The sequence below is a fragment of the Colius striatus genome, chromosome 7, assembly GCF_028858725.1.
Source record: "Colius striatus isolate bColStr4 chromosome 7, bColStr4.1.hap1, whole genome shotgun sequence".
Taxonomy (NCBI): Eukaryota; Metazoa; Chordata; class Aves; order Coliiformes; family Coliidae; genus Colius; species Colius striatus.
The window spans coordinates 1,623,445-1,635,569 of NC_084765.1; the positions used below are offsets into that span (position 1 = coordinate 1,623,445).

Genomic DNA, 12,125 nt, shown 5'->3' on the forward strand with positions numbered 1-12,125 from the left:
GTGCTTGGAGAGGATGCCTTACTGCTGCTCAGGGTCACATAGAAAGAGAAATGCAGTCCTCTTCCATAATGCCTGCTCATGATTTCACAACCTCCCTCAGCACAACTTCTCATTCCTCAAGGACTTATCGTCCCTGCTAAACTGGCCTCAACACACTCATCACCACAGAGTGTCCTCTTCTGACCCATAGCCTCTTCCAGCACAAGTTACCACTGTGTTTAGTCCCTACTGCTTCACACAGCTTCTCTGGAAGAAGAGACCACCCAAAGTCCATAGCCTAACACATCTCAGCGAGCTACAAGTGCTCAGCTTCTGTTTGTGCTCCCTTCAGTACAAAATGTTCCCTTCTCATGTCAGGAGCTATTTCAACACAGCTTCAGGCCCCACAGTATTATTGAGGCTGAGGGAGCTGGGTCTCTTTATCTTGGAGAAGAGACTGAGGTGTGATCTCATTGATGTTTACAAATACATAAAGGGTGGGTGTCAGGAGGATGGAGCCAGGCTGTTCTCAGTGATGATAGGACAGGGGCTACAAGCTGGAACAGAAGAGGTTCCAAAGAAACACAAGGAGAAACTTCTTCAACTTCCCCCAAACCAGTGCCTCAGCCCCATGCTGCCCACCATGGAGTTCACACCTCTTCATCACCTCATCTCTCTATCAAGGCAGCCCCTGTCCAGCATCCTCTACCCACCCACACCGCCTCACTCATCTTCTCAACGTGCAAGGTCCCTCCACATGCATGAGCTACCACCACCGTAGTGTCCAGACCCACACACGTCAAGGTAAGTTGAGTGAAAACAGAGAAAACACCTTTCTCCTTTCCTGGCAGGATGCACATCCCCAAGGGGAATTATTTTTGCAGCAGGAGATACCAGCAAGTCTTGATTTGGGCTTGCCTGTGTCCATTTGGCTGGGGAAACAAAAGGAAATGAGCATGACCCTAGTTAAATTGCTGCCACGTGTGTCAGTGGGTACGGAAACTGGCAGATCTGCCTCAAATGAGCTTAGCAGGACAAAAGCCCAATGGTTTACCTTTAGCTTCTTCTGATGCTTGTGGTTCCTCTTCCCAAAAGCTGTAAGACTGGTTTTACTTTCTTACCCAATACTCTGTTTCCTATAGTGACTACTGTTCGCTGTAACTAACCTGGCCAGGACTCTAAGCTATAGTGTAAGGGGATATTTAAGTTAGAGGACTATTTTTACCCAGAGCAGTAGTTTACCTCATTCACTTGAGGATTTCCATTTGCCCTGCATGGATCAGGGGCATTCTGTGTTGGAAGATGGTTGCATTACCTTGGTTGTTGTTGGACCATTCTAAATGTCAAGAAACGTTAACAAAATAGAGTAACTGTCAGTGTATGAAACTGTTCATTGGCACCGAGATGTCAGAAGCTGAAAACACTTCCATTGGCTTTATTGGCTTTCATTTCATGTGTCTGAGGAATTTGTAAGTTAAGAAAGATGGGGATCTTCTTGACAGCAAGGCAGAATGGAGTCAGCATGGTTTGGATTGGAAGAGACTTGCAAAGATCATCTAGTCCAGCCCCACTGCCATGGGCAGGGACATCTTCCACTAGCTCAGCTCGCTCCAAACCCCCTCCAGCCTGACCTTGAACACTTGCAGGGATGAGGCCCAATCTTGAGGCCTGTCAAGGTCCCTTTGGATGGTATCCCATCCCTCAAGCATATTAACTCCAGCACTCAGCTTGGTGTCATCTGCCAACTCGCTGAGGGTGCACTCGATCAGCAGTGAAGACATTAATGCCAGTACAGACCTTAGAGGGACACCACTTGCTGCTGGTTTCCACTTGGACAACGAGCCACCTTGGCTGTAACAAGTTGGCCATGACCTTTGTCTGCCCTAAGTAATTTTATTCAAACTCTAGGTGTCTATTTCAGACCTAATGGCATCCTAAAATCAGGGCTGAGGTAGATCAGGTGAGAGATCTATTTCTCTCCATAGGGAAGCCCACAGTGACACAGCCTCTGCTCAGCTGACGTCCACAGGTGCAGAAGAGCTGACTTCCTCCCTCAGCTTCCCCAGTTTGTAAAAGAAGGATTTTTTACTATGTGCTCTGTAACTTGCTGACCTTTGCTAAAACACACAAGCTCTTGCAAGGAGCTTTGTTCACTGGGTTGCTGGTGACGAAACTGTGGGCAAAACAGAACTTGAAGGGTCACAGGGAGGTAACTCAGGCCATCTTCTCTCTCTGTGCAGAGCTCATCACAAGCACTAGAGAGAAATGTGCCTAACCTGCTCTTAAAAAGACTGCTGTGACTCTTTACCACCCCCAGAGCACGGCACCTCTCTCCTTACTCGTAGAAATCTCTCTGATGGGGTTTTTTTGGACAAAGATTTGTGTTTCCTGTGTTTTCTTTTTTGGAATCCATCAAGATGTGAAAGTGTTGTTTTATTACTCACAGTGTCATAAAGCCAAAGGAGTGAGTCTAGTGGGCCTCTACAACTTGGGATAAGCAAAGAGGGCGGCTTGATGAAGGGCTCTGGAAAGGGTTAACTAGGCTAGATCACATCACATGCTTGTTCAGTTTATTATTCAGCTCATCCATTGACTGTTACTTCTCCTGGAGAAATCTTGAGTTGCTTTCATAATATCATTATCACTCTTTCTTTAAAAACATGTTTGCTTAAACTTTTCAGTCAGGATAGAGTTTCTCCTCCTTTGCTCCTTCCCTGGGGTAAGGCTCCAGGCTCCCTCCTCCAGCCCCAAGAGGTAGGAGATTTCCTTGGAGAGGGTTACAGAGTGCTACTTAAGCGGTTTTCTCCTCCTCAGCCTTCTTTCTGCTGCTGGGCTGTGAGTCCACAAAGGCCACCCTGTTACCCAGACAGCTCATCAAAGCAGTCCTTAGCCGGACAGATAATACCAAGGTACAGCTGTGATACAGGAAAGCAAGAAAGAAAATTAGATGAGATTATACAGTAACAGGCACCTTCTAAGCAAGTGTTGGAAGCTTTCAAGGAGCTATGGTCTGTAAAGACTCTGTGCTCTTAACACATTCCTACCAGGGAAAGCAGGTGTTGAGGAGATAAAACCATACAAAACAAATTAGATCTCCAAACACAGGGAGGAGGTAAGTGTTCTGGGTTCTCCAAATCCTTGCTCCTTTTCTTGTTTCCTTTCTTTTCCTTCCCTCAGTTCCTTTCCTCTTTTGTTTCCCTTCTTGAATAAAATGCCAAAGGAAGATTCCACTGAAGTTACCAATTGCCTACAACTGGTTGGTACAGAGCTGGTTCCACGGTCCCCAGATGAGGTTCTTATTACCCTCACCTGGTTCCTGTGAACCACCTGAGCTTTTAGGGCAGAAGGCTTGGAATCAGGAGTCTCATCCCTTTTTGAAACTGCCTTTATTTCACTTTGCACTCGATTGCTTTAATCACATACCTCCAGCCTCTCCCTGTAAAGATGCTTTTAGAGTTGAGACATAATTGGTGGGAATCCTCTACTGAATTAGCCACTTGAATCACCCTCTTAGAGTGAACAGAAAGGAATAAACACATCCATAACGTGATTCATCGCTGGAACTGGGGGAACTCCAGCTGTTTCTCTTCCAGGGCTCCTGCACAGCATCAGTAAGTACCCATTTTGTCCTTCTGCTTTCTGTAGAAAGCTATGCCAGTGCTCAGAGAAAAGAGAAAGGGTGAAAAGCATCAGCACTTGCTAAGACTGGGTAGAAATCGGTATCACATTGTTATTATTCATCTTATTTTCTTGGAGATACACCAGAAGATAAATGATCCACGGATGTTTTATCCCCCTTGAATTTCTCTTACCTAGCACAGATATAAGCACATCAGAAAAGTCCCTGACTTTGCCAACTTCCTCTCCAGGCTTTCCTCTGTGGGTTTGAGTGTAATCTTGGTTCTTCTCCCCAGTGTTTCCTGTGGATGCTTGATCAGTTTGTGCCTGCACGAGAGTGTCTGATTCTGCTGTAGTTTTAAATAGGTGTCAGATAGTTTGCATGAAGTGAGCTGTTCCCCACATCTGTTCAGGTCACCTGCTCAGGCAGGGAGAAGGGCTTTTGTTCTCATGGAACAGCACTTGAATTAAGGTGATTTTTAGACGCCGGTTGACTGGGAATGCTTTGATATCAGGATGGATCCCGTACAGCTGGCAATTTGTTTCTGAGAGGTGCCTAGTTTTGGTTAAACTCTGTAAAGAGATTAATCTAGTAGTTTCCAGACCACCATCTCAATGCCTAGAGATAAGAAGTTCAGCCACAGGTTTGGGTGGACCTTGATTTGAATGTTCTGCCTGTAGAATGACTTTGACCACGAGCTAGACTGGCTTCTCTAAACAGAAATGAACCCTCGAGAGTGTGTCACAAACCAGTGTAAAGGAAAACTTATATGCTGCTGTGACAGAAGGTCTGGAAAGATGATTTGGTTATTCCTTCCTCTCAAGGGAATGTTGCTGAAAACTAGAGTAAGTCATATGTGAAATCATTTGCTGCTTCCACCGTGACAGACAATCCCCCCAAACTCATTGTTCAGCCCACGAAGCCACAAAGTTGTGTTTCAAAATCTATCTCCACAGGAGGTGTTTTTCTCTTACCTCTGTGGATGGTTTAATTTCCCTTCTGAACAACCTTGGAAAGATAAGCTTTGCTTGGAAAATAAATCAGCCTTCCAAGAAACACCTCCAAGTGTCCTTAAAGGCATTTGGAAGTTGACAAAACCAAGTTGGCACTTTGTTTTCACAAAGGCTGTTATCACAGAGTTGGCCTATGCTGAGGGCAAACATGCTTTTGGAATGTCTGTAGTGCTTGAGGGGAGTGCTCTAGCTTTCAGCACATCAGTCATAGACCATCAAAATCATGCAGAAACAGGATGGAGGACCAAAACACAGAGTGGATCTGGCTCTGCAGAAAGAGGGACGGACGAAGCCTCGCACGAGGAGAACTAAATATGTGGAGGGGGAAGCAAAAAGAAAACCCAACAACAACCCCACTTCATCAGCTTAACAATAATCCAATCTATTCCTTTGTGCATGGGCACTTTGGATAAAGATTTCCTTGTTAATAATGAGGTAAACCTGATGAGTTGTTTGTCTCTGTTTTCCCCTGTGCCTAGGCTGTCCAGGTCTTCACCCAACCGATTGAGATGGAGAACACAAGCAGTGTGAAGGAATTCGTTCTTCTGGGCTTCTCAGAGAATCAGAGGGTGCAGAAAATATGTTTTGTGATGTTTCTGTTCTTCTACATGGTTATTGTGTCAGGAAACCTGCTCATTGTTATCACTGTAACTAGCAGCCAAGGCCTGAACTCCCCCATGTATTTCTTCCTCTCCTACCTGTCCTTGGTAGACATCTGTTACTCTTCCGTCACGGTTCCCAAAATGATCGCTGACTTCCTTGTTGAAAATAAAACCATCTCCTTTGTGAGCTGCATAGCACAAGTCTTTGGGGTGCATTTCTTTGGCTGCACAGAGATCTTCATCCTCACAGTGATGGCCTACGATCGCTACGTTGCCATCTGCAAACCTCTCCACTACACCACCCTCGTGACCAGGCGCGTGTGTGGCTGGATGGTGATCAGCTCATGGGTGGGAGGCTTCTTGCACTCCCTAGTGCAGACTCTCATGGTCACTCCTCTCCCCTTCTGTGGTCCTAACAAAGTTGACCACTACTTCTGTGATGTGCGCCCCCTGCTACGACTGGCCTGTAGCAACACCTACGTTGTGGGCATCGTGGTTGTCGCCAACAGCGGAATGATAAGTCTGAGTTGTTTCTTCATCGTGCTCACGTCCTACGTTGTCATCCTGATCTCTTTGAAAGGTCAAACACCTGAAGGGTGGCACAAGGCCCTCTCCACCTGTGGGTCACACATCACTGTGGGGATTCTGTTCTTCGGGCCGTGCACGTTCACCTACATCCGTCCGTCCAGCAACCTGTTGCAGGACAAAAGCGTGGCTGTGTTTTACACTGTCATCACCCCCATGCTGAACCCCCTCATCTACACGCTGAGAAACGAGGAGGTGAAGAGTGCCATGAGAAAACTGTGGCACAGAAAAGTGGCCAGTGAAAAGGGGAAGGTGTAGAGCTGTGGTAACGCTCGCCAAGGGGTCGCAGAGAACCAAACGTCTCTCACCATGATTTCTGCTGTGGAAATTCCCCAAGAACTGCCTTTCAAAGAAAAGCTTGCTGTTAGCTCCTGGTGTAATTAGGAAGAGGGTTCAGGGGTTGATTTGAAAGACAGTGTGGGCTCTGTGACAAGCAGGCATTCCCTTTCTATTCCCTTGTCAGCCAGCACAGGCCCAGGCCTGGGGCTCCTCAGCACCAACTGAAACACAAGTGTTTAAATAAATGATGTAAAATGATGTAAAAAATTGTCTAGGTGGAGCATCCCATTACTCAGATGTAAACTTGCAAACTCCATCTGCTCTGTAATTCATTCAGCTGGGAAAGAGAAGACCATGTTCACTTGCTGCTGGAAACAGAAGGCGCTCTCTGCTTGCAGTAAATGTCTTTATGAGAGTGGTAGAACTCAAACCCATGGATCTGCAGGTAAAAAGCTGATGTTAGTTGCTAGTTGTGTCGTTTACTGATGCAGGTGACAGGAGGGAAAGCTGCTGACCTGCCCTTGACAGTGCAACGAATCCTTTCTGTGGTGTTCAAGAGCAGGTTGGACGGGGCTCTGAGTAATGTCATCTAGTGAAAGATGCCCCTGTCCATGGCATGGGGGTTTGGACTAGATGAACCCCAAAGGTTCCTTCCAAGCCAAGCTGTTGCACAATTCTATCTACTTCACCCATCACTGATGCCATCCTCCCAGGCCTCCTGTCTTTTTCTCTGCCTCAGGTTATAGTACAGAATCAGACACCTTGATGGCTGTAAAAGCCAAAGCAGGCGTTTGGTAAACATGGAAAAGAAATGGTTTAGGAACTATTCCACCATGCAGCACAACTCCAAGCCTAACAGAGCACATTTACACACCCACACAGGGAAAGAGTGTGTTTTGCATGGTGACAGCTGGTACAACTGCTACTGCAGGAGTGAAGAAATACAAAGACCAAAGCAGCTCAGTGCCAGTCAAAGCTGTCACAGAGTGATAAAACAGCAGCTCAGGGTCTCAACCTGAGGTGCCACAATGAGGCAGGAGACCCTAGCCCCTACCTTGCCAGCAGAAAACCACCAAATGAGCTGAGTGAGAAAGGAAAAGAGCTGCTTGGTGCCATTGCAGCACTTTTATTTCTTCACTGATATGAACACCTGCACCTGTGTTACATCTCAAGGTGACTTCAGTAGGAGTTGAGGTGACAAGGTTCCCAGCCCAAGTTAGAGATGATAACTCAGATAGAAAAAATAGGTTGGGTTTGTTTTCTTAATGCTTTGGGGGTGAATACCAGGGGTTTTTATTCTAGAGATCTCAGTTCTGGGTGCTGTTGGGCAAGTACTCAACCATAGTTTATGGAAGGGGTCAGTGAAAACAACACCAGGCTTCTCTTTGGTGAGAATTATTGTATGAACTTCATGCTTGGCCTAACAAGTTGCTTCTGTGTTTTGCATTGTCTCGGTGAAAATACCCAGCAGGGAGTGAGGACTCACCACAAACCTTTCTACACTTTTGAAACTGTTTCCTGTGTTACTTCTTCTCTCAAACTTGTGCAGCAGATATCCGAGAGATCACAGGCTACAGCACTGTCGTGGGGATGTGTTTTATGCTCTCAGCATGCGACGCTGATGAGCTAATAAGTTAATAGATAAGAATGCATATGAGAGCTGTTAGCTTAGGACAGAAAGCAGAGTTGATGGTGTGCAAGAGGCATTTTTGCTTCAAGAATGTTGGATTGCAAAGGTAAGGTGAATACAAACCTTGCAAATGGACAGGTGTGATGTTTGTTTGAGCCAGAAATGCTTCCAGAAGCAATGCATGTCCAATAGCAAACACAGTCTCTGTATCTAGACAGCATTAAAATGCCAGCCAGCAAAGAAACAGGTAAGCAAACAAACTCATCTGCAGTGCAACAGTCTAGAGGACCTCACTCCAACAACATCACTCTCCAGAGAGCACCCTAACAGCGACCCAAAGCACAACTCTGAGCTTCTTGTCCACTGGTGATTTCTGACAAATCTTCACGTGCCTCTGGGATCTCATTACTCCTGGTAGTCTTGTGCTTCTGCTGTGTGATCTGCTTTAAAGAGTTCTGCTCCAATTTGCTCATCTTGTGAGACACCCTTGTTCTTGTAAATGCTCTTGGAAGCAGTGAGGTGTCTTTGCAGAATGAGAAATGCAGGTAGAGAGTGGGGCTGATCTCCTCAGCCTCTGTAGAACTGGCAGGGTCAGAGACTGGTTTTACACCACCTACGCAGGGATTTGCAGCTGAGGCTTTCTGAGCAAAAGGAGGTGATCAGAGGAGCAATTGCAAGAGAACTCTCAGAGACTGGCAAATCCAGACTCTTCTGACATCGTTGCTGTGTTTTGTTGAGCTGTGCCTGAGACCTTCCCTTGGAAAAGCCCCATTTCTGGTGAGTGACTTTTGTGAGGTCCACTTTATGGACGAGAGAAAAATCCCTCAGTTAGAGATTTTTCAGCCTTTGTTTTAGTTGGTGTCTTATCTGTCTTTCCCCCTCCCTGCCAGTTATATGCCATTTCCAGAAAGATGTTGCAGGAGCTTGATGGCAGCACCTCCTGTGTGCTCAGTCTTACTTTGAGCTGGACGTACCAGGCAGCAATAGTCACAACACATATCCTTTGGTCTTCTCCACGGTGCCTTCCCTCTGCTCACAGAAGGACATGGAGATAGGGGTGTAAGCACTAAAGAGCATTTCTTCTGCTGCTGTAGTTGGGGAATAACCAAGAGGTGAGGTCAAGAGAAAGGGCTGAGTGTCCTGTGATTGGCAAATGGAACTCAGAGCCTAAAGGGTTTGCTGATACTGCAGACAAGGTTATGACACATTTGCCACCTTGGTGGTCCAAGAAAACACTGGCCAGCTCTTTCTGTGACTCAACTTATTCAGGCTTCCCACAGCCAGAGAGATTATAAGGAGTAGTTTTGTTGCAGCCCTTTAGAGGACTGAAAAGGAGAGCACAGTCACTGCTTGTGCAAGGACCTTCCTCGGGCCATGAGCAAAGTGTTGAGACTTGTATTACAGCTCTGCTGTCTCTTTTATCAACTTCTATTTCCAAATCAACATTGTAGGGTAAAAGTGGGTCTTGAGAGGACCTGGTAATTAGTCATCTGGAGGCAAAGGTGAGAACCAGGATTCTTGAGGGCATTATTTCTACCACCCCCTTCAAATAAACAGCCACAAGGTTATGTACATCAAGGGTACATTCTGATTTGGATATCACCTGTGATTCCTTGAGGGAAGTGTTGACTTTAAATGGAAACTGCCCCAAAAAACACAGCAAAGGAAATGTGATTAAGGTAGCAGTGGTCAGCAGGTATGTGCACCGCTAATGCCCCGTGCCTAATGCCATAGCTGCTGTCTCCTTTCTGTGCTTCAGGTCCCGACCTCGTGGTGTCTATGGAGAACAAAAACAACGTGACAGAGTTCATCCTCCACGGACTGACACAAGATAAGACAGTGGCCAAAGTGTGCTTCTCGTTGTTCCTAGCCTTCTATGTCGCTATCATCCTTGGAAACCTGCTTATCATCCTGACTATAAAGACAAGTGAGCAGCTGAACTCTCCCATGTACTTCTTCCTCAGCTCCTTGTCTTTTGTAGATATCAGTTACTCTACAGTCACAGCCCCTAAACTCATCTATGACCTTCTTCTTGAGAGGAAGACCATCTCCTTTGTGGGCTGCATAGCTCAGCTGTTTGCAGGCCACTTCTTCGGGTGCACCGAGATCTTCCTTCTGACGGCGATGGCCTACGATCGCTGCATGGCCATCTGCAGGCCTCTTCACTACACAGCCATCGTCAACAGGCACGTGTGTGCCTGGCTGCTGGCAGCTTCTTGGGTGGGAGCCTTTGTACACTCCCTGGTGCAGACACTGCTGGCCATGCAGCTACCCTTTTGTGGGCCCAATGAGATCGACCACTACTTCTGTGACGTTCACCCGTTACTGAAGCTGGCCTGCACTGACACCTACATCATTGGGGTCATTGTGGTTGCCAACAGTGGTGTGATTTCCTTGAGCTGCTTTCTTGTTCTCCTTGTGTCCTATGCCGTTATCTTGGTCACTGTGAGGACACGCTTTTCTGAGGGGCGTCTCAAAGCGCTCTGCACGTGCTCTTCCCACCTCACCGTCGTCGTTCTGTTCTTGGGGCCGTGCATCTTCATCTACCTGCGTCCTTCCACCACCTTCTCAGCAGACAAGATGGTCTCTGTGTTCTACACCATCGTCACACCCATGCTCAACCCCTTGATCTACACCCTCCGGAACGAAGAGGTGAAGAAGGCCATGAAAACGTTGTGGAGCAGAAAAGAGTGAGAAACGAGGCAGCACAGGGCGTGTTTGTAAGATGGTGTGAGCTTAAGAATCCATGGGGAAGGGAAATGTTTAGGGGAAGCTTTGCTCTGGTTTTAGCCCAGCTGTGCAGAACAGAGCTCACACGAAATTCAAGTGTTTATGTGACTCATCCTCTTTGGGAACTGTTCAGTCAAAAGACAAAGCCCCCAAGCTCAGCATGGGGGCTGGTATTGTGCCATTTACCTCCAGGCACCTCACAGCTGTAGCTTGGACACTTGTCTAGGCTCCTCCCAGCATTAGGAGAAACAATTAAGTGTTGTGAAAGGTTGGTATTTCCTAGTAGTTTGTAAAAGCTTTGGAGAGCAGCTGACACTTCTGCATCTGAATGATGGTGCTCCCAAGCTTCCAAGGGCACTCAAACCTTTCTGTATGGCACAGCTTCAGCAGCTTTTACCCCACACACTTTGCTGTGGTGCCTACAGCTGAGCAAGCCCTTGAGGAAAGTCAGGAGGGCAGGTGGGGCTCATTTGGTGGGCCATGAGAGAAGTAGGAGGTTGTATTGGATCTCTGCATGATGATTGTACTGAAACACCAGCAAATAAACAAACACACACCAATCTGTAAGTATGAGAAATGTTTTCCAGGCAGAGCATCCTATGAGCTAGTGTGATCTCACAGTCACACAACCTGCAGTTCCTCTGTAGCCCCTTCAGCTGGGAAATGGTGGCCCAAGGTGTCTGCAAAGATGCTGGCAGCGGTTGCCTGCTGCTGGAAGCAATATTAACCCTGGTGTTCTCCTTCTGCTCACAGCCAGTGCCTTGCTATGAAAACTACACTGTCACATGCTGAGTCTATGAGTTAACTATTAACAACCTGATGCTAGGTGCAAGGTTGGTGGCTTGCTGATGCTGATAACCAGAGGGAAATCTTCTCTCCTTCCCCAGCCAGTGCAATTTCCAGTAAGAATCATTACTGTTATTACAGCTCAGTGTCAGTACCCTGACTCAAAAGCTCACCAGGCTAACAACTGAAAGGCTTCCTATGATGGTGAGTCTGGAAGTTCCCATTTTTCTGTGTTGGGTATTTTCTGGTGAGTGTGCCATCTGCTCCAGTTTTGTTCTCCTTCCTGCCTCTGGTTCCTCAGCCACTCATAATCTAAACTGTCCAGTGATAACAAATGTAGGATGTGCAAATTAATGCATCCTCCTGTACTATACACCTAACACCATGGCTTTTCTTGCCTACACCTTCCTGAGACCTTGAGATTATGTCACAGGTGACCTTTATGATCTGTCAGGGTGGCAATCCAAACGTGGTCAAAGAGCATGGACACTGACCGATCCACAGTCCAGTGGAATTAGCAGGATAGATGTCATAGCTTTATTTAGACAACTGGATGAAATGTCACGTTTTGGCCAGCACTCTGGAGCTATTTACACTAGAGTCATCTAAAGGATGGGTATCTCAGTGAAACCAGAAGACATAAATAGTTCTCCATAGTGAAATACAACCAAGTTCCTAGTTGGGCATGGAAAACATTCCTCATCTTCTGAAGAAGCACGTTGTTGCTTGGTTAACATTTTCCACAGCCCATTTCCAGTAGGGAAATGTAGAAGTGCCCCTTGAATCTCATGACTCTGGGCTACTGCAGTGAGACATCTGCTACCCTGCTGCTGCAAATTGACTGTGGTCAAGGCATGACCTTTCTAAAAACTTCTGTGGGCACCAATGTTACCTGTCCTGGC

General features: G+C 46.7%; 2 protein-coding genes across 3 annotated transcripts; both read left to right on the plus strand.

Annotated features, from left to right (window-relative positions):
• The first annotated feature begins 5,120 nt into the window (after positions 1-5,120).
• LOC104550591 (olfactory receptor 4S2) lies at positions 5,121-6,056 on the plus strand. The gene has a single exon (XM_010209229.2). It carries the CDS (start codon positions 5,121-5,123, stop codon positions 6,054-6,056), a length of 936 nt encoding a protein of 311 aa, XP_010207531.2.
• Positions 6,057-8,752: 2,696 nt separating this feature from the next.
• Positions 8,753-10,401, plus strand: LOC104550077 (olfactory receptor 4S2). 2 transcript variants are annotated; one of them, XM_061999524.1, is made up of 2 exons: positions 8,753-8,764; positions 9,493-10,401. In XM_061999524.1, exons 1-2 carry the CDS (start codon positions 8,753-8,755, stop codon positions 10,399-10,401), a joined length of 921 nt encoding a protein of 306 aa, XP_061855508.1. The 2 variants fall into 2 exon arrangements, with proteins under 2 accessions (XP_061855508.1, XP_010207529.2); XM_010209227.2 differs by lacking the exon at positions 8,753-8,764 and having other exon boundaries at positions 9,484-10,401.
• The last annotated feature ends 1,724 nt before the right edge of the window (positions 10,402-12,125 follow it).